The 25,803-nt window shown below is 39.9% G+C and overlaps 1 protein-coding gene across 1 annotated transcript in view; it reads left to right on the top strand.

The window, feature by feature from the left end:
• The window catches only part of fat3a (FAT atypical cadherin 3a), a 252,564-nt gene that overhangs the window by 143,413 nt on the left and 83,348 nt on the right, over nucleotides 1–25,803 (top strand). Inside the window, exons 4-7 of the mRNA XM_084716763.1 lie at nucleotides 12,044–12,105; nucleotides 18,736–19,050; nucleotides 21,666–21,876; nucleotides 24,998–25,066. Of these exons, the coding sequence (XP_084572889.1) occupies nucleotides 12,044–12,105; nucleotides 18,736–19,050; nucleotides 21,666–21,876; nucleotides 24,998–25,066 (657 nt within the window). The remainder of the gene's footprint in view (nucleotides 1–12,043; nucleotides 12,106–18,735; nucleotides 19,051–21,665; nucleotides 21,877–24,997; nucleotides 25,067–25,803) is intronic.

The following is a 25,803-nucleotide window of genomic DNA, read 5'->3' as shown; positions in this document are numbered from 1 at the left end:
ATTCACATTGCATTGTGGCACAGGTTGACCCACCCTACTGAAACAACACAGTGGTCTCACTGGAATGGATGAGGGAGTCAGATTTTGGTCTGAACACAAGCAAGTAACTAATTACAAATACTCAAGTTACTTAAATTAAGTAGTTTTCTTTCGCTCATTCCATGCTGCAATCTGCTTAGTTATTTTTAAAATCATAGTTGAGAACTGAGTAAATTTGAATTAATATCCAAACCTTTCACCTGCATTTTAGTGACCAATCAGATGATCTGATCACAAACAGGCCAATGAAAACCAGGACATATAGATGAAAAACAAAACAAAATGCTGCAGCAGCACACATTTAGAGTAAATATGTTAATGATTAATCACTAATCGATGAATTGGCATTAAGAATTTAACCAATTAAAAATGTATTCATGGATATTTAATCAATAGATGTGGCAGCCATTTGCACCGAGCCATTTGTTGAATAGAGACAATTAAACTTCCATTTAAAATGAGAAAACAATTTACAAAAAGACAGAGAAATATTGAAAATGAGGAAAAACATGCTTTGTATCTAATAGATTACTAATGATTAATCAGTCAGCATTTTCAATTATTGGTTCAGGAAAATGCACAAAATTTACAACCCTCCTCCAGGTGACTGTGATATCAATAGTTAAAAGTAACTAATACTCTGAGTAGTTTTTGATATGAATACTTTGTACTTGTACTTAAGTACAGAATGTCCATAAAGTCTTATTACAAAAATGAATAGACAAATCTGTGGAAATTATTACAAAATGAAAAGTAGATATTGAAGTTTTTTTGCCTCTTTTAACACACCTCTATATGGGCACTATTAGTTGCACGAACGATCAAAGGCTTGTCTTATACGATTGATGTTTTTCTCAGATGTTCTTGGTTGTCGACTCCTCCCTTTATCCAACACTGTCCCTGTCTCCATACATTTCTTGTGCCATGCACAAATTGACGAACATGACAGTGGATGTCTTCCATACTTAATCCTGTAGTTTTGCTGAGTCTGCGTATCCGATTTTGTTTCAATAAACCACAATACACATTGTACCTTTTCTTGAGGAGTAGACATTTTTAGGGGTTTATTTATACCTGAAATACACAAATGCAATGTGATTAAAAACTTTGATAACCACTGACTACATAGAACAAATCTGATTAACATATCTCATCAATTGCTTTTGTAATACATTTTTTAAATTGTAAAGAGACTTTGTGGACACCCAGTATATTTCCAGCACCAATACTTTTACTTGTAATTGAGTAATATTTTAGTAATGTAACAGTGCTTGTATTTGACTACAGATTTTCAGTACTCTTTCCCCCACTGCTGACACCTGAAGTGTCTTTAAGTCGTCCATTCTATTGTTCCTGCTCTCTCTTGTGTGTTACTCTGGACTGTAGCTGCAACATCCTGCAAATTGTGCACAGGCTGCTGCTGCAGGGTGGCTGACTGTTGGTTTAGGAGGATGTAATTTGACCTGCAGCAGAGTTTTCTATGAGCGGGGCACTCTTGTAAAACTTCAGTATCACAGTCGATCATGTTCATTTTATTCTGTGGAGCCAAAATCATGATTACAATTAATATTCTCCTAATTGTGAAGCCAGTTAATGAAACAGTGGGAAACAACAGTAACAGTAATATTTAAGGATTAAAGCAGGAGGGTGTGTTCAGTGAACTGCAGCTCATTAAGAGGATTGCACTGAATAATTAATGATGAGCAACATTTTTAGTTTTGCATCTTTTCACCTGTCATCACCTCGATTAGAGTTCACAATGTGACTCGTGTTTACAGTCAGCCAGATGTTCACACCTAGAGTCTCGCTTGAACCCGCTGAAATTCTTCTTTCACCTTATTAATTCAAATTCAGCATCAGTGACTTAAGTTTTTCCTCTCATTTTTGAGCTCCAGATAGAAATGAGATTACTAGGACTGTTAATCTATGGGGGGCAAAGAACTGTAGAATAGCAGAATTTCCTGATTTCCCAGTGGATGGAGGATCCCTGGAGCTCCTGTATTCCTGTGTTTATGTAGCCAGTTTGAAAATAAGGGTGTGGAGGTCATGTAGAAAGTCTGACTTTAATGCAAAAGATCAAAGTTTGTGTTGTGACACAGATCAGAGAAAGTCTTTTCCTATCATTCTGGGTCCTGTTTGTCATTCTGAATCACACCCGGTCTCACAACCAGAGGTAAGCTTTTTTCTGTCAGTTACACACAGTCTTCTCTGAGTCCAAGTCATTTTGTTTGCTGTTGTATTTCATTCCAGCGTGATGAAAGGTTCGTTCTGTTCACTTTGCATTCCATTTCCTACAGTGAGAGACTGGATACAGTCCAATCACGCCTGAGATATTTCTGTCTCATGGCAGATTAGAGTATCTCTGCAGTTAATCATATAGGAACAGTAGAAGGTAACACAGTGATAGTGAGTGTTGCTCAGACTGACTGTTACCCCCACCTATCCCATTTGTTCTTCGGGTCTGTTATCCTGTTTTTCATTCCTAGTCTTACTACAGCAATGACAGCCTTAGGAGAGAAAGTGTGTGTACATGTGTGTGGATTACAGTGAGGACAGCTTCCTGAAGGCAGGATTCAATGACCAGCCAGAAGGACACCAAAGATGAGACATTTTTAACATGTTTAAGTCATACAGTTGATTCATTTTCATGGTTCCTAATCTGCTAGTTTCTTACAATCAGAGTACACTCGATCACAGACACGGCTGGATTAATTTATTAATGTGACCCAAGCCACAAGGTTTGCTATTAGGCCTCTAACTAACATTCCTCCTTCTGCCCTTTGGGTTTTGTGTAAAGCTGTTTTCACATATAAACTCTGAAATATGTACACACAGCAGGAGAAATCGAGGAGACGAGGGGTGGCACCTGCAGAGCGAGCAGGAGCAGGAAGACTTTCTAATAATGACAGTTTCTTGGATCTGGAGCATAACTCACACTGTGTTGAAATCTGATGTTTTCACATCACAGATGACAAAGAAAGGCATTCAAATGTAACTTAAAAAAGGAGATGTGTAGGCTGATATTGTTCAGCAGTTAGTGTGTATGAAAACCAAATAATCAACTAAAGAGTGGAAAGTGGACATACAAGCAAAAAATTTGATGAAGCCAGCACTCACTGTGAAACATCATCCACACGCTCAGTTGCTCACTGTGGATCCTGTAGACAATGAGCTGCTCTATTCTCACTTGGGCTCATGCAGACTTTGGCCAGAGGAGCTGGCAGGGTTAAATAAATTTACCATCCAGTGCAACAAATTAGGACATTTGCGTGCAGTTAGAGTGCATGTGTGAGAGGGACTGTCGTAACCTGTTGGCTCTAAGTTACCATTTAGTTCAGTGCACAAAGCAGACTTTGCACAGCAGGAAAGACAAACATGTCAATAATTAAACTACCAAAAATAAATGAGGGTTCCTGCAGGTCTGAGATAGTCCTCAATTTAACCCTAGTTGGAAATTGGATGCAAACTTTCCATTTATAAATAAACCTAAACTGGTTTGGCCATTTATAGAACACTTTGTAAGTGCTGGATACAGTATAAATAAACTGTATCATTATTAAAATTAGTCTTGACCGGGAGTGATGCAGAGACGGCAGCACTGGCCTGACAAAGATGGAGAGTGCCAGTCTGAGACAATACTACCGACTCAACATGTGGGAGCATTTAGATAAAAGCAAAATGTACTGTCTGGAAGCAGGATCTGAGTCAGCAACAGGTAGCAGTCGGCAAAGGACCCAAAAGGGATCAAGCAGGCAAGTAAAATCCACAAAAACTCTCAGAGGTTGAGGTTGATAAAGGATGCAGATACAGGGAACAAGGGCTGGGGTAGTATGTATGATGAGCTGCACAATAAGGATATACCAAATGACTCAATTCTACAGGGCAGATACAGTATGTATGGAAATGAAGAGCAGGTTTGCAGGCTGGAGGAAGATCAGATGCCAAGGTGGCAAAGGAACACACTGAGGAAGGTTTGTAGGCAAGAGAGGAGAAAAGTTGGGCTAATGTAAGCAGTCATCTCCTGGTCCCACAGGCTCCACTGGTGGTCCACCATCATCAGTGAGCTGATGATTGGAATGGTTCTCTCAGGACTTTTAATTTTGATGGTTAGTGTTAGGGGTTAGAAAAAATGGCAGCAAGTTTGAGCTCATGTGGGGCCTGAGGATGATTTCTCACTTTGCCCTGACTTGTTCTTGAACTCAAACTCTTTGACGCCATTTGCAACCAACTGCAGGCATGTTTCAAATGCAGGAACTTTCTCCAGGGACTAGAGACCTGTGGAGGAACTCAGGGCATTTCCACCACAGGGACCAGGGTCTAAATCAGGTTCTATACCCCCCAGAGGTCCCTGCTTGGGGGCTAGTACTTTCCAAAAGCATGGAAGCGGGATAAACGTTTCTGATTATTTGAGTACTTGCAGCATTTTGCATTTTATTTCAGCCACCATTTTTAAAACTTGCCAGTTAGTTTGTTTTCTGTTCATTGTGTTTCAACACATCAACATGGAGTTAGAGAAGACAGTACACAACAGATGGACCAATGACGGTGTATGTAATGTATAGTCGCACGCAGTAATGATGTGTAAAAACAGATGTCATTTTTTCATGCGTCAGCAGGCTAATTTTTCTTTTCTTCATAGACCTTAAGAGAGCAGTGGAAGACAATAACAGGCTGAAGGAACTTTTTAGTTCCTTGAAAAGTAAAGGTTCTGGGTACTTTGGGTCAAAATGCTTCTTTGGACATATTTTTATGGGTTTTATTTGGTACTGCAGCTTCTTACTATCTTGTGTGTGACCCACATGGACATGATGGATGAGACACTTAATGTAAAGTGTCCCTACATTGTTTTGCCAAAGGGTGTCTTCACTGTTCTGTTCTTGCGTCAGTCTCTGGTTGACGGCCTGCTGCTCAAGTGATTTCTCTCATTATTGTCATTTCTCCTAATTAGTGTTGATCAGGACTCCAGTTAGTGAAATGCTAATGAAGACAGTATTGCTGCTGAGACTTAACTTCACTATATCCATTTGTAAGTTACACACCCACGACACATAATGATGCAACATGTACCACAGTAAGTCTTTTGTGTGTTTGTGTTATTGGTTGTTGTTAATTAGGTATCTGTCAGGAAAGCTTTTGCAACAGATGGTGTGTGTGGTCAGATGAATGAACTTTTGTCTGAATGAGTCAGATTTTGTGATCTTTTCTTCAGCATGTTGTTATGGAAGCTTATACGTTTATGAGTGTGTGGGGTGTGTGTGTGTGTGTTTTAATATGTGTGTATAATCATCTGTGACTTTGATGCTGTGACATAACAGCTGGGTGCTCACAGAGAGACACCAGCGTGTGTTGTAGTTGTAGTGTAGCTGTTGATACTATCACGTTCTCTTCCTTGTTAAAGCTAATAAATTGGCACTAACAGATGCAGGAACTGAAGTCAGCTGCTCCTGGCTTGTTAGCATGTCAGTCTGCCTGGCTAATGTAGCATAAATCCCAACAGTCGTGTTCTCATTAATCAATACTGATTTTCTCTTATTGTTACGCTTGCATTTATGCCTGGAATGGTCATAACTGCACAGCTACATGGTAAGCATAGAGAGTCAGTAATGATTAATATTCTGAATACGTTAGACCCTGGCTCTGATTACTGGGGTCAGAATCCCACCATCCCTACAACCTCACTATTAGAATGACTAAAGGTTTGTCTCAGCATCTTGAGTGGTCATGGTGTTATCCAGAGGCATCCAGTGGTATATAATGGCGAGTGAGGCTTCTTTCTACCAATCCACAAGTTACACAGGTAAATGGAGGTGTCTAGAATAAGTTTGATCCTTTGGCAATACGAGATAAGAGTAAGAGTAAACAGTGCATAGCACATAGAGGAAAAAAATGTGTTTCTCCTGGTTGCCAGTGCAAAATAAAAACAATTAAGGCCTTTTCTCACCACTGCATGATAACCATCCTGACAACCACCTACCTGCAAGAGTGTTCCCTTAAAAAGCAAAGCATTTTATTTAGAAGAGTTAGAGTGTACATGTGAGAGGTGCTTGTGTAACCTGTTTGCATTAAGTTTAGTGCACAATGCAGGAAAAAAAAACAGTTTGTTGCTTCCCATTTCCTCTTTTCAGAGGAACAAACTTCTGTCACTGAGACAAATTTGTCAATACTCAAACTACCAAAAATAAATGAGGCCTGTAGATCTGGGACAGTCATCCTCTTACCCCCAAGTTGATATTTGGATGCAAACATTTCATTTATAAATAAACCTAAACTGGCAGACAGTTGGTGAAGAGTCTGGATTGCCCTTGTATAGAACACTTTATGAACACTGGTTCTAACATAAATAAACTGCATTATTATTGAAATTACTCTTGGTCTGGAGTGGCTCAGAGACGGCAACACTGGCCTGGCAGAGATGGTGCCAAGCTGAGACAGTACTGCAGACTCAACATGCAGGAGCAGTTAGATAAAAGTAAAATGTATTTAGTCTGGAGGCTGATGCTTCTGCTGTCAAGGCTGCGTTGACAGGCAGACGCTTTGGTGAACATCATACTGATAATACAACTCACCCAAAAGTCCACAGCACATATACTAGCTTGGTGGAAATGTTGTCCCAGGCCTGGTTTGCAGTGGCTATTGCCATGTTCTGCAGCTCCAGGTGTTCAGACACCAGCATATCAGCTCCTCCATGGTTGCTTCTTTCTGACCCGCGATGCCTACTATTTCCACTGTGCCCGCCCCCTTCTGCTTCACTGACCAATGCTAAGGCAGCAATTGTAAGAAGTTTGGCTAAGAAAATCTGTGCCTGTTCATGTGGGCAGCAACTGCTTCTTACCTTCTTCTTCTTTACCACCATGACTAAAACCGATTTCCCTCTGCCACCTTCTCTTCATTGAACTGGTGAGATGCTGCATGGCGCTATGATGAGGGCTTTGATGATGCAACAGTCAGTGGCAGTGAGGCACAATTCAAAACAGAGTACAAACATGTAGTGTAGTCCACAAGAAAAACACCACAATATGTTTCTATATGTCTATATTTGAATATTAATGGATTTTGAGTCAATCTGCATTATAAATTTACATGCAATAAAGACATTAGGGCCTTTTTGGGGCACTTTACAGAGTTAGTCCTTTTATACTTTCTTGACATTTTACCAGGATATATGGTATTATGGTGGTACTTGTGTAAAATGTGTAAAACAGCTGAACTCAACTGTAGTCCACTGTACTGTGGTATTCGTTTAAACTATGTGGAGCTGATCATCATGACAGCACTATTCCCTCAACTGGGAAACAACACACTCTGCTTCAGTCTTGAGAAGCTGCAGCCTTTATTCACTGACGAACTCAAACCTAAACTGTACATTTACTGCCAGTCTGACAGCTTCACTGCTCATCTTTTCATTCACTCAATGTGCATTCACCGTCACTCACTGCCACCATAGACAGTAATCAGCCTGCCACACACCCTCTCTCACACTCACTAAAGTCACACACTCACTACATTTCCCTGCTCTGACCTGTTGGTAGTGTGCAGTGTTTGTGAGCTTACTTTTCTTCATCAGGACAAAATCTGAAACGCTCCAAACGCTTTTTTCAGTAGTTTGCCCTGTAACTTTATCCCCCAGCTGCCATGTTTGTCTGCTAAGCTGTTCCGAAACACAGAGACTGACCCCTGGTGGTGTGTGCTGCACACTACAATAGAGCATCTCCCTATCAGTTTAATGGAAGGAAGGGTGTCTGATATAGCATAATACCTTTATACTACCTAAGCCTATCACTGTCTTCACTTTTCATACATAACTACAGATCCACACTTGATGTCACTAGTAATCAATCAGAGAAAAACATAAATTTTGGCATTTGTTTTGATAATTTATTGAGCATACTGATTTATTTCGGTAGTTAAAATATAAAAATAAATAAATAGTTGTGTAAATCTTTTTTGTGAGGGTATTCCAATTTAGCCAAAGTATTATGTAATGGACAGTTGGATTAGAAGTTTTATTGTGTCTGCTAACAATTGCATCTTTTCCTGCTTTACTCATCTACACCATATCTGAGGCCAATTTGTAAGTTTAAAAAAAAACAAAAGCCAAAATCATTTTGTGTATCAGTGTGTTGGATCCAACTAGGCCAGGTTCTGTCACTTTCTTCCATGTTCTCTCCAGTCTGCACCACATCTCTGCACCAATCCCTCCATTCATTCTTTCCTTTGTTTTTATCTTTCTGTGTCGTTCTCCATCCATCCCATCCCGTCTTTCTCAAATGGAAAGTTTTTATTTTCTGAAGCTGTTCTGACAGCTGAGAGGTTAGAGAAATCCTTTGCCGTCCCCAGAGGGGAGAAGCTAAGTCACTGAAAAAATGAAGCACTCTTAGTGAAAGTAAAAAACAGATTTCAGAAATGCAGGTATGTAGTGTCAAATTGTGTAACTGTTTTTTGATGCTATGAACCCTTTCAGAAAGGATTTCTACGTAGCACCGATATTATATACATGGCTATATGGTCTTGTTGGCTATGAACACACACAGTGCTGTTTGTAGACTTGAAAATGCAAGATGCATCAGTCTGATTTTATTTAAGATGTTGTGTAGATGTTGTGCATCTCTTTCACCAGCACTTTTGACAAAATTCTCTGAATTTTCAACACCCACAGAATATTCAGTTCTATGAATATGTTAACTTGGAATAGAAAGAAAGAAAAGAACAGATCTTCTAGTTTCAGACACACAAAAAACATTCGGTTCTAGCTTCATTCATTCATTCATAAGCACTTGAATGGTGGTTGCATCAAAAAATCTACTTTTCAGTCAAAAAACTAAGAAAACTGTGTTTTTGTCAAAGAGACATTTTTAAGCAGAATATCAACTTCACGTTTTTATTTTTGTTTTGTTTTTATCACTTCATATTACATGTGCAATGTCAGTGTCACCAGTGTGGCTATATTAGCTGTGTGTGTCCCCGCCCTCTGCACAGAACAATGTCTGAGAGGCCTGGGGGCTGAATCGCTCTCTGCCCTGGTTGTGGCACGTGTCCCAAGAGTTGCGGTGTGAGCTGCTTTGCTGTGTCCAGGCTGCTGTGGATTTTGGGGACTTCACTGTGCTTTGACCCACAGATCTGATGTTTTCACGCTACAGAACATCTTCTTCTCCTTCTGCTGTTCAATTCCAATGGTTCTCTTCTTCGTCAAGTGACACATTTTTGTCATATGATCTGCCACAGCGGCCCCTATCTCCTTGCAAATAAAAAAAAAAAAAAACAGCAACTGACTGAATGTCTTGTCAATAGAGGGGACGTGTTGTGTCTTAAATGATCAGATAGCTCGTCAATGGTGAGGAAAGAGTTAACAGACAGTAGTCTGCTTTAAATATGGGGATAACAGCACATAGTTTCAGACTGTCTCTCCTAGAAGACATTCATGGTGTTGCACTTTGTTGAACACATGAAAAGTTCAAACAAAAACAGCATGAGGTGGTTGTCGATGTCAGATTGTTGGTTTCAGAAAGTTACAGAAATTGATGGGCACAGACATATGCTGGAAAGATGTGATATGAAAACCATCAGTTCTTACAGAGCATATTGGGGCCTTGAGGTGTCCTTATTGATCTTGAGAATAGCAAGTAAATGGAGTTTGCTTGGGTATCCTGTGACCTAAACAGGGAACTTTGATCATGAGATAACTTATGGTTATAAATGGGGATGGTGTCGGGGCCATGGGTGGCATCATCTGATCTTAAACAGCAGACCAGTGTAATTTTCAACATGGAGGGGGTCAATGTGAAGAGACCAAAGTTCCATACCTGATTCAGATAATAAGAAATGAACCAACACCATGACAATTGAGCAAAGGTTAAGAAAGACCATAAAATGTGGTTGAAAGCTGGAAAAAGAATAAATAAATAAATAGACCTGGCAAAACATATGGTCAAAGGTAGTTCTGATTCTTCTTTTTCTCCTAGTTATGATTCCATTCCATCTGCTAGTAGCCGTCAGTGGACTTCACTGTATGACAAAATAATGACGTGAACAGACTCACACACACAGACACTGAGAGCACGCAGAGCACTTGTCCCCCTTTCAGTCTGCTCACAGAGACATTTCCATATTCAATTCACCGTTTGATGCCTCAGAAAACAAAACCCACTTCTGGCACAGCTTCCAGAGCACTGGAAAAATATGCTGAAATTACTGCCACATTTCTCATTCAGAAACAAAATAAAATCTATTAAAACAACTGAAGGCACAACAGCTACATTCATCTCATTAGTACAGCAAATGAAACAGCAAGATGTGGTTGCCTTCATTTTTTGTGTGTTTGGTTTATGTTCAGAGTAAAGTATTTCCAGCTGATTAGAATGGAGCTGTGGTATTAAAAATATAACCTGCAACATTTTCCTAAAAAAAAAAAAAATACAGTGTATCATCACTTATGACTCACTAGAAGTGTGGAGTAGTTTCTGTATCTGCAGACACCCTGGTTGCAGACCTCTGTCAAGGCCGTCACTGCACCTCTGCTGTCTGATGTCCATCTATCCATCTATCTATCCATCCATCCATCCACACCCTGCCTGAAAGGGTGAGCCCAGACAGGTTTCTTTCACTGAGAAGGAAATTAATTTTAGGTGCTTGCATCCACAGTATCATCATTTGATCCCTTCATTACTTAAAGCTCAAGATCATAGGTGAGGGTTCGGTTTGACTATAACAGCACAGTACAGCATCAGCATTAATGCTGTTGCAGCACCAATCCATCTGTCGCTCCATCTTACTTTCACCCGTGAAGGTTGCCTCAAGGTATTTGAACTCCTTTACTCAGGACAGTAACTCACTCTGAAGTGAGAAATTCACTGTTTTCAGGCCTTGGCTGCAGTTGACTCAGTGGACCCTAACATGGAGGTTATGGTGTGTTCAAGGGAATTCATATAATTGCATTTGGTGAATGGAATAAATTATGCAATTTATGCTTCCATTAACTCTTTCCCAGCTAGTGATGAGATATCTCATCATTTAAGACACGCTTTTCTGCCATTTGACAAGATATTCTGGCAATTGTTGTTTTGTGTTCCCCACGCAGTAGGGGACTCTGTGGCAGATCATCTGACAAAGAATTGTCACATAAAGAAAAAGAGAACTACTGGAATTGAACAGCAAAAGAAAATGAAGATGGTCAGAGAGCACCACAACCTGCACACAGAGCAGAGCTGCACACTCTGCATTCCAAGTCCACAGCAGCCGGGACACAGCGAGGCTGTTCACGCTGCAGCCCCTGGGACTCGTGCTGCAGCTGCTTATAAAAAGGGAATGAATGAAGCTAGAAAAAAATGTTTTTTTGTGTCTGAACCCAGAAGATCCATTCTTTCTTTTGATATATTCCATGTTAACATATTCATAGAATATTCTATGAGTGTTGAAATATCTGTGAATTTTGTCAAAAATGCTGACACTGGCTGGCAAAAAAAAAAAAAAAAAAAAAACCCTAGTGGAAAAGAGTTACTATGTGCTACATGCAGTTAAAGTCTTTTTAAACTCGTTCTAGGACAATATGTTCTTAAAATGGAAACTTTGTGTTAGCAGTATCAACTCGAGTTAGACAAGTTGTCATCTTGTACCATCTGAAACTGAAGCCTCCCAGCTATGAGATTTAATTTACAACTGTGATGAGGACACGACATCAGAACTGTGCTGCAGCCTGAAAATAATCAGGACTATATAACTGATATGATATGATGGTATTAGCATATATATAATAACGGCATATATTTCTCTTTCTCTTTCTTGCTCGCCCCTCTTCTCATTCCATGTAATTTGAACAAGTCGGCTATCGTGTCTGACACCCACAACTAATTACCATGTCACTTTGCTCATTTGGCTCACCAGAACAGCAGTGTGTGTGTGTGTGTGTGTGTGTGTGTGTGTGTGTGTGTGTGTGTGTGTGTGTGTGTGTGTGTGTGTGTGTGTGTTCAGTCTGTGTTCTGATTGTTCTCTCTTCTGTTTTCTGTCTCAGGTCTGATCACTACAACCACCAGGAAACTGGACCGCGAACAACAAACAGAACACGTTTTAGAGGTGAGGACACAGCACATGTATGTGTGTACTCTTATGCGTGTGTGCGTGTGAAATAATGGGCTTTGACACACAACAGGTAGTAGAGGACAAAGATGGAGAACCTCAGTGTGCCAGGGGAAGCAGCAGGTAGATTGTGGACACAGCTCGGATTGGTTTTGCTTCTGCTGGACCAGGCAACAACAAATCATGAATAAATGTCTCTCATGTTTCAAGCTGGAGATCAAATAGAAAATATTTTTGGTCAAAAATATGTCTTGTCATGTGTAATGAATAGGCTAGTCAGATTTGCAGGGTCTATCACATTCTCTTGCATGCAATATTTCAAGAACACCTTGAGGGAATTTCATTAGATTTGGCACAAACGTCCACATGCACTCAGTGATGAACTGAGCAGAATTTGGAGGTCAAAGGTCAAGACTTATTTTTATAACTATATTTCATAACTCAAGAATTCATATGCTTTTTATGACAAAATAACACACAATATCTAACTGGATAAAATGATGAGGTGATAGTATTTTATATCCAAAAGGTCAAAGGTTAACTTCACTGTGACATCATCATGTTCAGCTGTCTGTCAGTACTGTGTAGGGTGACCAGATCCCAGCAAACCAATGTGGGACAAAGAGTATGTTTTTCAATGTCGGACACTTACCACTGCTGCAGTAAGTTGTTTCCCAGTCTTTGTTGTCCCTGTATTCTGCCTAAATCTGCACAGCGCATGACTTTGTGCTGACTCGCAGTTTTCAGGGTGATGGTTAACCTGCAGTTGACTCAACTGTGCGCAATTTGATTGACATCAAACTCAGCTGTGTGATGACAGCCTCCCCTGCTTTCTTCACAGCTACTGGATACGAGTCAGATTTAAAAAAGAAAAAGCATCTGTCCTGCGGTGGTTTGACTTTTGAAAAACAGAGCCAGTCAAAATGTTAGACATTGCCTCAATATGTGGGACATGGGACATGAGATAAAAACACAAAGTCCCACATGAAGTTGAATCACACTCATTAATGTTTCAGTATAAATCATGTCAGTCCTGATTGGTTCCTCACTTAGCAATGATCAGGTGTCCAAGGACTATACAATAGATAATGATGAGTTACTAGAGAACAGACAGCTATATGAATAAATCATTATAAGATATGATATATTGATAGATCATTAGGTAATGATTATCTCATAAATACCTGTGAATCAACACACTGACCATTTTCTTCATGAGTGGCTCCTGATTAACTCTGAAGCAGCTGCTGTCTGGCACAAGCTAATGATGACTCATTAATGATTAATTACTCAATCATTAGTTATTCTCTCCTGTTGAGAGTGAAAATGAGTAAAGCTGCTGGGCCTGATAACATCCATTTACTGAAAACATGAGACAACCAGCTCGTAGATGTTATAACTTAGATTTTATTTGAACATATCACTGCGTGCCCAGCTGTTTCAAGACAGACAGCATCGTCCCTGTGCCCACACCGTCTGCAGTGTCCAGTTTAAAGGATTCTGATCCTGACCAATGAAGAAACCTTGAAGACAGTGAGAAAAGCAAAGACATTTTGTCAATCATTATAGAATCATGGCTTATTTTGTAAAAGAAAAAAAAAATCATGTTTATATTTATTAAATCAAGGTAACAAAAGAAGTTTTGATTTTAGTGCCAAAACTTATTTTTCACATTGACATATTTATCGAACAATTTCAAAACGACACCCAGCCATACTTGGCTGACAGAGGACTCGCAGGGCGGTGCAGGGACACTCCTCTGAGAGTGTAACTGAAGGGAACACAGTTGACACTGCCTGGTGTGTGTTAAGCCCATGAATTTGTACTCCAATCCAGAGTCTGCCAGGATTTAGATGAGGACAAATCGCCTCTTCCATCTCCTTTTCTCTACACACACACACACACACACACACACACACACACACTCACACACACACACACACACTGCTCTTTGCTGTCCTCAGTGAGGTTGCATTAGCTTGGTAATAGAGCTGGTCTGACGATGTGTGCATTGGTCTCTATTAGACAATAATGTGAACCTGTCTCTGCTCTGCTCCACCCTGATTGGAGGCTAGCACCTTGCATGGCAACTTCCATCCTCTGTTCATCAGTGTGTGTTGGTTTGTGTGTGTGTGTGTGTGTGTGTGTGTGTGTGTGCGCACACACACGTGCATGTACATGTGTGTATGAGGGAGAATGGGTCACTATAAAGCACAATGTAAGTGCAGTCATCAATTGTTGCCACATTTTGTGGTGCCCCTCTGTGTCTCAAACTGATCCCCTTTGTGTCTGTATGAGACATTTCTGCAAGAAAGTCTTTTTGACACATGGTTAATATAGTGAGACAATTGCAGTTTGCCTAGATTTAAGAAGAGATCATGTTTTGGCTTAAAATAAGTTATAAATAAGTAATAAATAAGTTATATAACTTTTCACATGGGACATGAAGCCATGTCTCCTGGGTGAAAGTCCTGTGTTTGTTTGACCTATCCGTCCACCTCACCTCCTCCATAGACAGACTTTCTTGCTGTTTATGTCACCTGACATAGAAGGGTTTACATTAAAGTTACTTGAAAGCTCGTTGAATCTCATACAGACACTAAAGGGCACCTTGTACGTCTACAAGTATGTATGAGATGCCTTGGGGCACAGCAGATTGTCTCTATTTGACCTTGGAATAAGAACAGGCTGCCATTTACCGTATTATATCACTTAGAGTTGTTACACAAACAGCACATTTGACATGTCAAGACTTCAGCTGCAACAGTGTGGCAGGTATTGGGTTTTTGTATTGTATTCCAATAGTTATTAATTACCTGTTAGAAAATGTAGTCATTACTATAATCCAAGTATCACATTATTAAAGTAATGTAACATGATTACTTTCTGTAAAATATGGTGATATTGTTTAGCCTAATACAACGTTTTTAGAGCTGAAACTAAATATTATTTTCATCATCGATTAATCGGTCAGTTATTTTCTCAATAAATCAATTACTTGTTTGGTCCATGAAATGTGAGAAAATTATGAAAGTTATTGATTAAAACTCAAAATGATGCCCTAAAATGTCTTATTTTGTCCACAACAGTTTACCGCCATCAATTTAAGAAGGAAGATTTCAATTTAAGAATTTTGACTTTTTTAAAATTAAAAAATGATTCAAAATGGTTAAGTTATGAATTAATTCTATATTGTCAATTGAAAAATAGAATATTTGTCCTGCAGTGATTAGTTTCATTAACCTGTTGACCATTTTCTTGTTCAATCAATCAGTTGTTTGGTCCATGAAAATGTTGATCAAACTCCAAGATGACGTCGTCAAAAGACTTGTTTGTCCTCAGCTCAAAAATATTCAGTTTACTGTCAGAGAGGAGGAAAGAAACCAGAAAATATTCACATTTAAGAAGCTGAAATCAGAAAATTTTGACCTTTTTTCTTTTAAAAGTGACTGAACATGATTAATTGATCATGAAAATAGATACAGATTGATTCAATAGTCAATTAAAAATAGTGAGAAGTGTTTTACGTTTGTTGTTAGGTTTATTTTTTAGTTTGTCCATTCCTTTGTTGTGTGCAATTTAAAGACAAAAAAGTTGAAATTTCCACCCACTGAAGCATTTTTTCACTGGCAGCTGTTTGTTCACTATACATGGTAGTATATTGTTCTTTGTTTAAAAATTGCAAACCCACTGATAATCTCCATTTTTACTATCTGTAATCTGATTATGTCTTTTTTATCTGTAACTGTAATCAGTTACTCCCCAGGCGTGTGTGTGTGTGTGTGTGTGTGTGTGTGTGTGTGTGTGTGTGTGTGTGTGTGTGTGTGTGTGTGTGTGTGTGTATGTGTTGTCCTGGCAAGTTGAGCTCCTGGGGACACGTACTGTAGCAGGAACTAGAGAGGCGACAGTAGTGACTGCTGAGGACTCCTGGGTCACAACGTCAGCATGTTGACTGGCGTTGCAGCTGCTGTGATCCAGTTTCAAAATGGTCTGTGGTTATATCAGTGTATCAGAGCTGTAACTGAAGAATTTTATGTCAATCAAAAAATCAATTAATCAATGTCATCGTCTTATCAGCACAAAGTAAACTTGTTGTTTTCTCTCTTTGACTTCTCAAGGACAGAGTGTGTGCAGCTGTGTAATGAAACATTGATTTTCCTTTATCGGCTGACACAGGACTGCATCTGAGGGTGGATTTAATGTTTTTTCTCTGCCTGTAGTTAGAGCACACTTCACACAGTGCAGTCAAGTGTGTCTGGATACTGAACATGTTGCCATCAATTATCTGTGTTAAATTTAATATATTAATCAAACAATGATTTGTGGGGACCCATCATTGACATAATGCATTCCCTAACTAAATCACATTCTTACACTAACCCATGGGTCTGCAGCCTTTACTCCCAAAAGAGCCATTTTTGGCCAAAAGAAAAAAGTAGAAGTCTTTCTTGAGCTGCAACACTTAAATTATCCATTTCCCTCTGAGACTTTTCTTTATTTGGATTTGGCATCTATAGCTAGCCTCAGGAGACTTAAGACTAGCCACCAGCATTTAGACAAAAAGGTTCTTAGCCCAGGATATTACAGATTTTTACAACTGAAGAATGTAAGTTTACTAAGGCATAATGTACAGTGAGAAGGTCATTATTGTGAAATAAACCCTGAGGCAGGCCCCCAAAGGTTCTATTTTGCAATAATGACCTGCTCACCATACATTATCCTGCTTATTACACGGTTACTTACCAAAGAAATCAACAATTTGACACAAAATAATACGTTCAAAATGATGTTATGGATTTAAAAATCCTTTTATTGCTTCTCCAGAGTCTACAATTAGAACTGTGTCCATAGCAACAGTCTAATACAGAAATAACAGACCTTAGAATGCTGTAATTGACCAATCAGAATTGAGTATTTGACAAAGCCATGTAATAAAATGTTAGAACTGTTTCTTTTCCATTAAATTATTTGTCTAAGCCTCAAGAGAGCTACTGGAAAAGGAGCAAAACAGCCATATGTGGCTCCGGAGCCACAGCTTGCAGACCCCTGCCCTAACCCTAAAACCAAGTTTTAACCCTAAAACGGCCATTTAAACTTAAGCAATCAGACACAAAGCTGCTTGGACCCCACAAATATAGTATCCTACCAGTTTTTGGACCCTAGAAAATATATTAAAACCAGCTGACACACAACACACACACAGATACACACACATACACATTCCATATGACAGAGGGCTCTTAAAGAACAACATGTATTTATCCTCCTCCTCTTCCTCCTGCTTTCTATGATTATGTTCTCTCCATCTCCGTTTGCCTTCCACAGTCAGCAGCGGGCCTGTTTGGAGATAACTCTTTCTTCACAATCACTGCAGCTCCTTGTGTCTGGCATTTTCGAAGATGACAGATGGTATCATTAAATCAAGCCAGCCATGAGCACAGGGGAAATGAACTGCTGCTGCATTGTAAATCTGTGACAGGCTCAAAGTGATTGCACTTCCAACAAAATTAATATAAATTTAGGACAATAGATAAAAGCCTACTTCGTAGCTGTGATTGGCTGGCTCCACCTCTCAGTGATCACCTTCTTTATCATTTAAGAAGTACAGAAACTTAATGAAGCAGCTGTCAAATATAGGAAGACAGACTCTGTTCTTTTCATCCTATTAATCAGAGATCGAGCAGCAAATAAATGAACACAGACAGATGCTGCTTACTCTTCAATCTTTTACAATGTAATCACATTCTGTAACTTATTTGTTGTTTTGTTGTTGTTGTTGTTGTTTTCTTTCTTGTTCAGATAATGTTGAACAATCTGAGAGTGACACGTATTTGTAGGGCTGTGACTAATGAGTCGATAAGCCGACTTCTGAAGGCATTCCAGTTGAAATTTCCACCAGTGACCAGGAAATCCTGACTTCCCAGTTCAACTGGAGTGTAAACATCACATCTTAAGTCTGCTAATGTTAGCAAAATGGTAGCTAGGTAACTAATCAGCTAATGATTGATGTAGCTTAGCAAGGCGGTTAGCTAGTGTTTTGTTAACATTAGTTAACTTAAGATGTGAATATATGTAGCTTCTTCTTTTAACCAGCTTCAAAATGTGTTTTCTGTTCAACATAGATGAGCGCAGCACATAGCTTGGTTGATCAAGCTTGTGCAGCTGCTATTGGAGCACATAGCAAAAAAGACCGGGACTTAGGAATAGTCAGTTATTTGGTCTATAAAACATCAGATAATAGAGATAACAGGGAAACCATGAGAGACATTTTTCACTAAGGTGAAGTCTTCAGATGTCTTGTCAGAAAAAAACAAACAAAAAACTTCAGTTTAGCATTAAATAAAATAGAGAAAAGCAGCAGATCCTCACTTTTGAGACACTGTGGCCAGAGAATGGCTGATTTTCTTTTTATCAGAATAGTTGCGTATTAATTTCTGTCAGTTAACCAATGGATTTTTTTAATAAGCACATGCACACTGTCAGTCATTCAAAGTCATCTTATCACTTCCAGGATTTAGGAGAGCGAACAAAGTAGTTTGGCCCTTTCATGGATCGCACCTTACGCTCCCTGAATCAGAACACATCTTGCATGTATATATTCATATTGACTCTGCTCTGCCCCTGCAGGTGTTGGTGTCAGATGGGGGTCCCAGTCCCAGGCAGAGTACGGTGTGGGTGATGGTTCAGGTCCTGGATGAAAACGACAACAAGCCCATATTTCCTGAGAAGGTCTACCAGGTCAAACTTCCAGACAGAGAGCGGAGGAAAAAGGGTGAGCCCATCTATCGGGTGTTTGCCTACGACCGTGATGACGGGCCCAACAGTGACCTCTCCTACAGCATCGTCGACGGCAACGAGGATGGAAAGTTCTTCATTGACCCCAAGACTGCGGTTGTGTCTTCACGCAAGGCCTTCAGTGCAGGGAGCTACGACATCCTGACTGTATGTCAACTTCCATCATTATCAAACATGTCTGCACACATGTTAAAAGACATCTTTGCTGAATTATCATAATTTAAATTAGTCAGTGGATGGATGTTGTATTTGTGTCTCAGTTCATGAGAGAAACTAGTCTGATGGTTTGACTTCAGACCTGTTACCTCTACCAACGACAATATGTTTTCTGTTTATCTGGTAGCAGGATAACAACTCACTGCATCTGTTGTAACTACAACCTTCTAAGGGTGATTGATTTAGAACTATTTCAGTCTGTGTTTTAATGGTTTTACATTTAGCATTTTATATTTCAACATGTGGCAGGTCTGTTCTGTTCTTCTGCACCCAATATTGGATTACCAGCCAGTACGAGCTGCCTTTGATAACTCCAGGGTCACTGAAAACTGCAGTGTCGGGTGCTTTGTGATTACTTAACTGAAATTTAGTTTGGGAATACAAACAACAAAAATATATATCAAAGTGTAAAGGGACAGTACACGCCCAAAAAAATGCTGTTGTTGTTTTTCAAATGTATTTGTTTGGCGCTTTGAGCACGACAAGCCGAGTGCCATCTGGTTCCATTATATTAGGGAAAAGACAGACATCTTTTCAGCCAGTAACTCTAAAACTCTGCTACTTACACATCTAGATTTATAAATAGTACCTCAGATAAGAGGAAAAATATGATTTAGGGGTGAAGTGTTCCTTGCAGATGTCCTGCTTTATTAACTGATCTTGAAGCACTGTTTTAAAAAGTGTGTCACAGTGTCATTAAAAGAAATTATTCATTATTTCAGTTTTTTACCGAAATATGGAATATTCCTAAATATTTTTAGCACATCACAGCCTGGGACCAGATAGAATTTCAGTATAAAACACTTAACATGTTGCACAGAGAGAGGGATGATCTGAGGCTGGGATCAACGTATACGTAGTATCATGTAAATCTTTGGTCAAGTTAAAACATTTTGAATTAAACAGATGCACGTTTGCCTCAGTTTGTGTCATTTGTGAGTGTGAATCTTAAGGATGCACTGAAACAGATACCACCATCAGGTATATATCTGATACTGTGCTCATGTATTAATATTCATACTCATAAAACTACTCTGATTCCACCACACCCAATACCATATCACGAAAAGTAGCCACGTCAACACAAGCAATTTGATAAAAGATCTAAAGAACTAACATGATGCAGAGTTCAAGGCGTGCTAATGTTTAACCTCTTTTCTTGGTCAGGCCATTATTCTCAGCCAGAGGCTTGTTGTCCTCAACGTCATCCACGAATGACTGCTGCTACTTTGGTAACTGTCTGTAACTGTAAAATTGTTTATTGTAAAACTGTCCAATATGTCCCGTTGGGTGTAAATGCCTCCAAATTTGAAGGAAAAAAAAAACACGCTGATATGAGTCTATAAATTCTTTCCATGGTTGTTTTCAAGTCGTTCTGGCTGTGGGTAATAAGCTGCCTCAATAGTAAACTTAACTCTGCAAGTCCATAACAATGTTGTGGAATTATTCCTACTGAAATATATCATGTACACAGTAAACTGCACAGCTTCATAAGGACCACAAAATTAACACCTACTTCACACAAATAACCCAAAAATGTAATGTGTACAGTAACCACGGTTACTCATCAAATGTTTTTTTTTTTTTCACTTTCTAAATGTTGCAAATTGTTATTGCTGTTTTTAAAGTCACTGTAACAGCTGTAATGTCACTACTAAGTACTCATATTAGTATTTAGTATCTAAATGTAAGTACTCAGTCTGAAAATCTGGATCTGGATCTGTTTGCTAATTTAAATCTTCTATTCTAAATCTTTTAATCTGCTAGTTTAAATCTTTCTGTTGACCATGTACATTCAGGCCACCTCTCAATTAAACCCAGTGCTACATCCATATTGGACAACTCTGCACATCAGTTTACACCCAGTACTATACTGCAGCTGTCATATGCAGATTTTGTAGGTAGCAAAAATGTTTAATATCATTGGGACTGGAAGTAATCCAGAGTTTTACATAATCCTCCAATACTGACATGTCATGTAATGTATCAAACAGGGTAGCAAAAATGGACAGACTGTAAATGCAGATAAGAGCCACAGTGAAAATGAAAATACAAAAAGATTACCAGAGGTTAGACAGACACAGGACAAAACAGTCAAAAGCCAAATAAAATCAAAGTCCAGAAAATGGGCAGTTATCTAAAGCACAGTTGGAAACAAACAAGCAAAGGCTGAAGCACTTGAAGGATGAAGAAGAACTGGCAACAAAAGGAGGAAAACACACAGACTAAATACACAGAGAATAATCAGGGACAGGTGAAACTAATTAATAATTTAAAAAGGAGGGAAAAACAAAGGAAGTAAAACAGGAAGTAAAATAAACAAAGACATATGAGGGAAGACTGTTATCAAAATAAAACAGGATAACATTAGTTTGTGGTTGGGGTTGCAAGATTTTACTTCACATTGGATCTAAACATGCGTTTCAGCTCTCAGAAATGTCTACACATTTGTTTTCTTTGTTTAACTACATTCCATTTCTGTGTAACTGACTCTTTGTGAACCTTGTCCCTGCTTTACAGTTTAACTTCTGTGATTCTGTCTTCAGATCAAAGCGACGGACAATGGCCGTCCTCAGAAGTCGTCCACAGCTCGCCTGCACATCGAGTGGATCCGTCGACCTCCTCCCTCCACTCTCCCGCTGCTCTTCGACGAGCTAGTCTACAATTTCACGGTCATGGAGAACGACAAAGTGGCCGAGATCGTAGGCGTGGTGTCCCTGCAGCAGAGCCCCGCCCCATTATGGTTTGACATCACAGGTAAAATCCCCCTGTAGGTGAGGATGCTCCTCTGTCAGCCAGCGGAGGGTAGGGGCGTGGCCAGGTTCGATGCATGGTGTGTGTATTGGGCTGACAGTGTTGGTGTGTGTTGATGTGTGCGTTGGTGTAATATGAGATGCAGCTCAGGTACTGTGGCCTCGCTGCATGATCTGTTATGCTCTGCCCATCCCAGTCACCATGGCGACAGCTTCTCCAGCTGTCAGGTCTGTATGCCCTGCAGGAGGTAAAGCAATGAAAAAGTCTATAGAGAAGTGATACGGATTGAGTCACAGTGAAATTTAAACAAACGTGTCTTCATGTTTGTTACCCTGAGATATTTTTTTTCTTTAAGAGATTTAATGCTATTTATAAGTATTATTCATAACTGATTTAGTTCCTTTCATAATATCTCTGCTTAGAGGAGACACTGTCTCACTCTCAATAAAGAACATTGAGACAAATTTAAAAGCCAGTGTGACATTCCTCTATAAGTGGGAAAACCCAACATGGCACACTTAAATCCCTTTGATCTGTCAAAGTTCACTTTCAGCCACTTGAAAGGCTTTAACCAGATTATGTCATGCCCAGTGCACTAAGCTCAATTTTTACGCATTATGTGTGGTGACTATTCTGGTGTGCTAACAGTGATTGAATAATTCTAATAATCACTACTTTTGATTCTAATTCTATTAGTTTTTGAATGCAATACTAAATATACACTGACAGTTCCCCAGCCGTGATGCATGCACTGTGGGCTCCACTCAGCCCAGACTAGATGGACAACAGCGACCAGGAAAGGACTGCGGTTCCCACAATGCACCATCCATCTTTCCTTTTGTTGTCACTGAGCAGTGACAGTCAGTGTGTATCCAGCTGGAGATACCTTCTGGCTCATGCTTCTGGCTCTCCATAGCTCTGTCCATCTCTTCTGTCTCTCTCTCTGTAGACATTCTTTCTCACGTCTCCGTTCATGACTTCTCAGCGTGTAAACATCTTTTTTCTGGAATTACGGTTATTATCACACTTATTTCTGAAGCATTTTTAATTTCTGATTTTATCTTTTCATTAACTAGCATTAATGAGACAATATGAATCAACAACAATGTTTGTACATGTATCAGTAGATGAAGCTAAATGGATCCCAACAGGGAAAATTGGCATCACAGCAGCACAAGAAACAGAGCAGATAAAGACTCTACTTAAATGAAATGTGTGCATGTTAAGCCAAAAGTGCAATTTGCAAATCAAAGTGACATAATGTAAATATGATACCATAATTAACCCTTTGCTAAGCCCCACCTCAAAGAGCAACTGGCCAATCATAGAGGTAGAGAGAGAGGGGATGACATGCAGCAAATAGGCTGCAGGCACAAGATGAACCAGCGGCTGCTGCTGAGGACTAACAGCCTCAGTACATGGGGCGCACGCTTTACCAACTGAGCCATAGGGGCACCCCTAATGAGTGTATTTCTGTCATCTGTCATGTAGATACACCCGCCACATTTCACCATCCAACCAACATTTGATGAGATATAAGCTAGCTTTAGCCTCAGTCTTTAAACATTAACATTATATCATACACGCAGCTGCTAGCTAATTTTACATAAACACTTTCACAGGGTTCTTGTTTTAAAACATGTCAGATGGAGACTTGTCAGCTGACTCAAGTACTTTGCATTAGCTTACATCAGCCAGCTACACTTGTGAAACTTACTTGTGAGTTATTATTTTAGCCGACACAGTCCACCGTCATCAGCAAGATGACTCTAAGCATTCAGTGACCTCGTGTTTCAACAATTGCCCCCAGTTTCGATGTTAAATCTGCCACCATTATCACTGTAAACTGTGTAAATGCAGTACGAAAATGGAAACTTTGGCAGGCTTTGCAACAGTAACTAAGGAGGGTGGGGCTTAGCAAAGGTTAAATTATCCATATTACCCAAAAATGATCTTCGTCTGTGTATTAGCTACAGTTGATTGTGGGTGGCACACCCCCTGTTTGGAGAAGCAACAGGAGTATTTGAATGTACTGCTGTGGACACGTTCAGCAGCAAAATGGATTTTAGCCACAGAGTATCAGTTGTTAAGTGTATGGTATATTTATTATTGCTATTAATGAGTATGTTCACTGCTTCAGCTTGCTGTCAGACAGCCTTTTCCAACAGGAAACCAGTATTATATAAGCCAAATATCACTCTCTCCAAACTAAACAGACTCCTTTGACAAAACCAATCATTTTACATCACAGACCATGAGAGTTGCTGGTTTACCACTGCCTCGATCTGTTAGTTTGATTGTTTTATTGTGTGAATTTGGTGAATCAGAGCAAGGCAGCAGAAGACCAGCAACTCTCATATTCTGTGGAGTAAAATTACTGCTTATTTCAAAGGAGTCTGCTTGCATTGAACTGAGTGATATTTGGCTTATATGACATCAGTTTCCCATTAGAAAAGGCAGTCTTGGGGTGCCCCTATAGCTCAGTTGGTAGAGTGTGCGCACCATGTATTGAGGCTGTCAGTCCTCTGCAGCGGCTGCCGGTATACAACCATACAACCATATTTAAATTAATCTGAAATAGGTGATAAAATAAATATAATCCATACATTAATAACGTAAAATCTTTAGTTCTTTAGTTTAGTTTAGTTTAGCAGTTTGACACATTATATGAGTAAAAGACATCAGAACCTAATGATTTAATATCAGAGGCTGCAGGATATCATGTGACAGAGTACAGTCTTTGTGGTGCATGTATTGAGAAAAAGCATAAGGCACAGAATCACACCAGTACAAGTAGAAATACTTTGTAAGATGTTAGTGAAAGCAGCATCAGTGTAGTGAAAGCCATGAGTCAGTGTAGCAGCACTAAACTAAGATGACTTAACAGTTATTCTTCAGCAGACTCCTCCCATGTACAAATAATCTGACAGACGTTCGGCTCATCAGAAGCAGTTGCTGTCTCTGTCCCTGTCCTGTCTCATCAGTCTGTCTCCTCATCTCCTCTGCTCATCGCGTCATCCTCCTGTCCTTCTGTCTGCCTCCCTTCCTCCCTCCCTCGGCCCTGTCTGTCCTCCCTGTCTCACCTTCTCTCTCCTCTCTCTCCTCAATGCTTCATGCCTGGAAGGTCCCAGGTCTTTCCGTGAGATGTTCTATATTCTGCAGAGCGCTTGTGGCAGGAACTGTTCCTCAGAAGGTATCTCGCTTCCAACTTCCACTACTGCTCTCCGCTGTCTCCTCTCTACTGCCTCTCCTTTTCTTTTCCTTGTCTTTTTCGTTGACGCTCATCGTCCACCCCTGTGCTTCTCATCGGTGCGTGCTGCTGACAGACTGTGATTGGTGGGTTGGTTGGAGGTCGTTGGCTGAGGGGAATGAACCACACAGAAGCTCAGTCTGAGTGGACATGTGTGTGTTTGTGCCTGTCTTAGTGTTTATCCTGTGTGTGTGTGTGTGTGTGTGTGTGTGTGTGTGTGTGTGTGTGTGTGTGTGTGTGTGTGTGTTTCACATTAATAGACCACATTGCAGCCAAGGTTAATTGAAGGGATGAAGCTTTGGTAAAAAGGTATCACAACCTTTTTATCTGCTCCCATGGCAACAACCTCTGGGTTACCTCGGTGACAGCTCTGTCTAATGACCTGCTGTTTGCAGCACCTGTACACACGTTCCCTATGGAATTAACACATGCCTTCATGTAGCACGTCTCACACATGCACACACATTGCCCGCTATCTGCTGACCCATTAGCTAAACTAATGGCAGCACTCTGCTGTTAGAGAGCCCATTTGGGCCTGAAGAAGCACAAGACAGTCAGTGTCAGACAAACAAACAAACAAAAACACAAAACAAAGTTCATCCCACAGCAACCAGTATATATCCCAGCACTCAGAATTCAGTTTCCAGCCACCACTACCTTGCTGCCTGCATGAAACCCCT

Source organism: Lutjanus erythropterus, chromosome 4 (genome assembly GCF_056507025.1).
Source record: "Lutjanus erythropterus isolate fLutEry1 chromosome 4, fLutEry1.hap2, whole genome shotgun sequence".
Taxonomy (NCBI): domain Eukaryota; kingdom Metazoa; phylum Chordata; class Actinopteri; order Lutjaniformes; family Lutjanidae; genus Lutjanus; species Lutjanus erythropterus.
The sequence above is the reverse complement of the archived record's forward strand: the minus strand, read 5'-3'. Positions and strand labels throughout refer to the sequence as shown.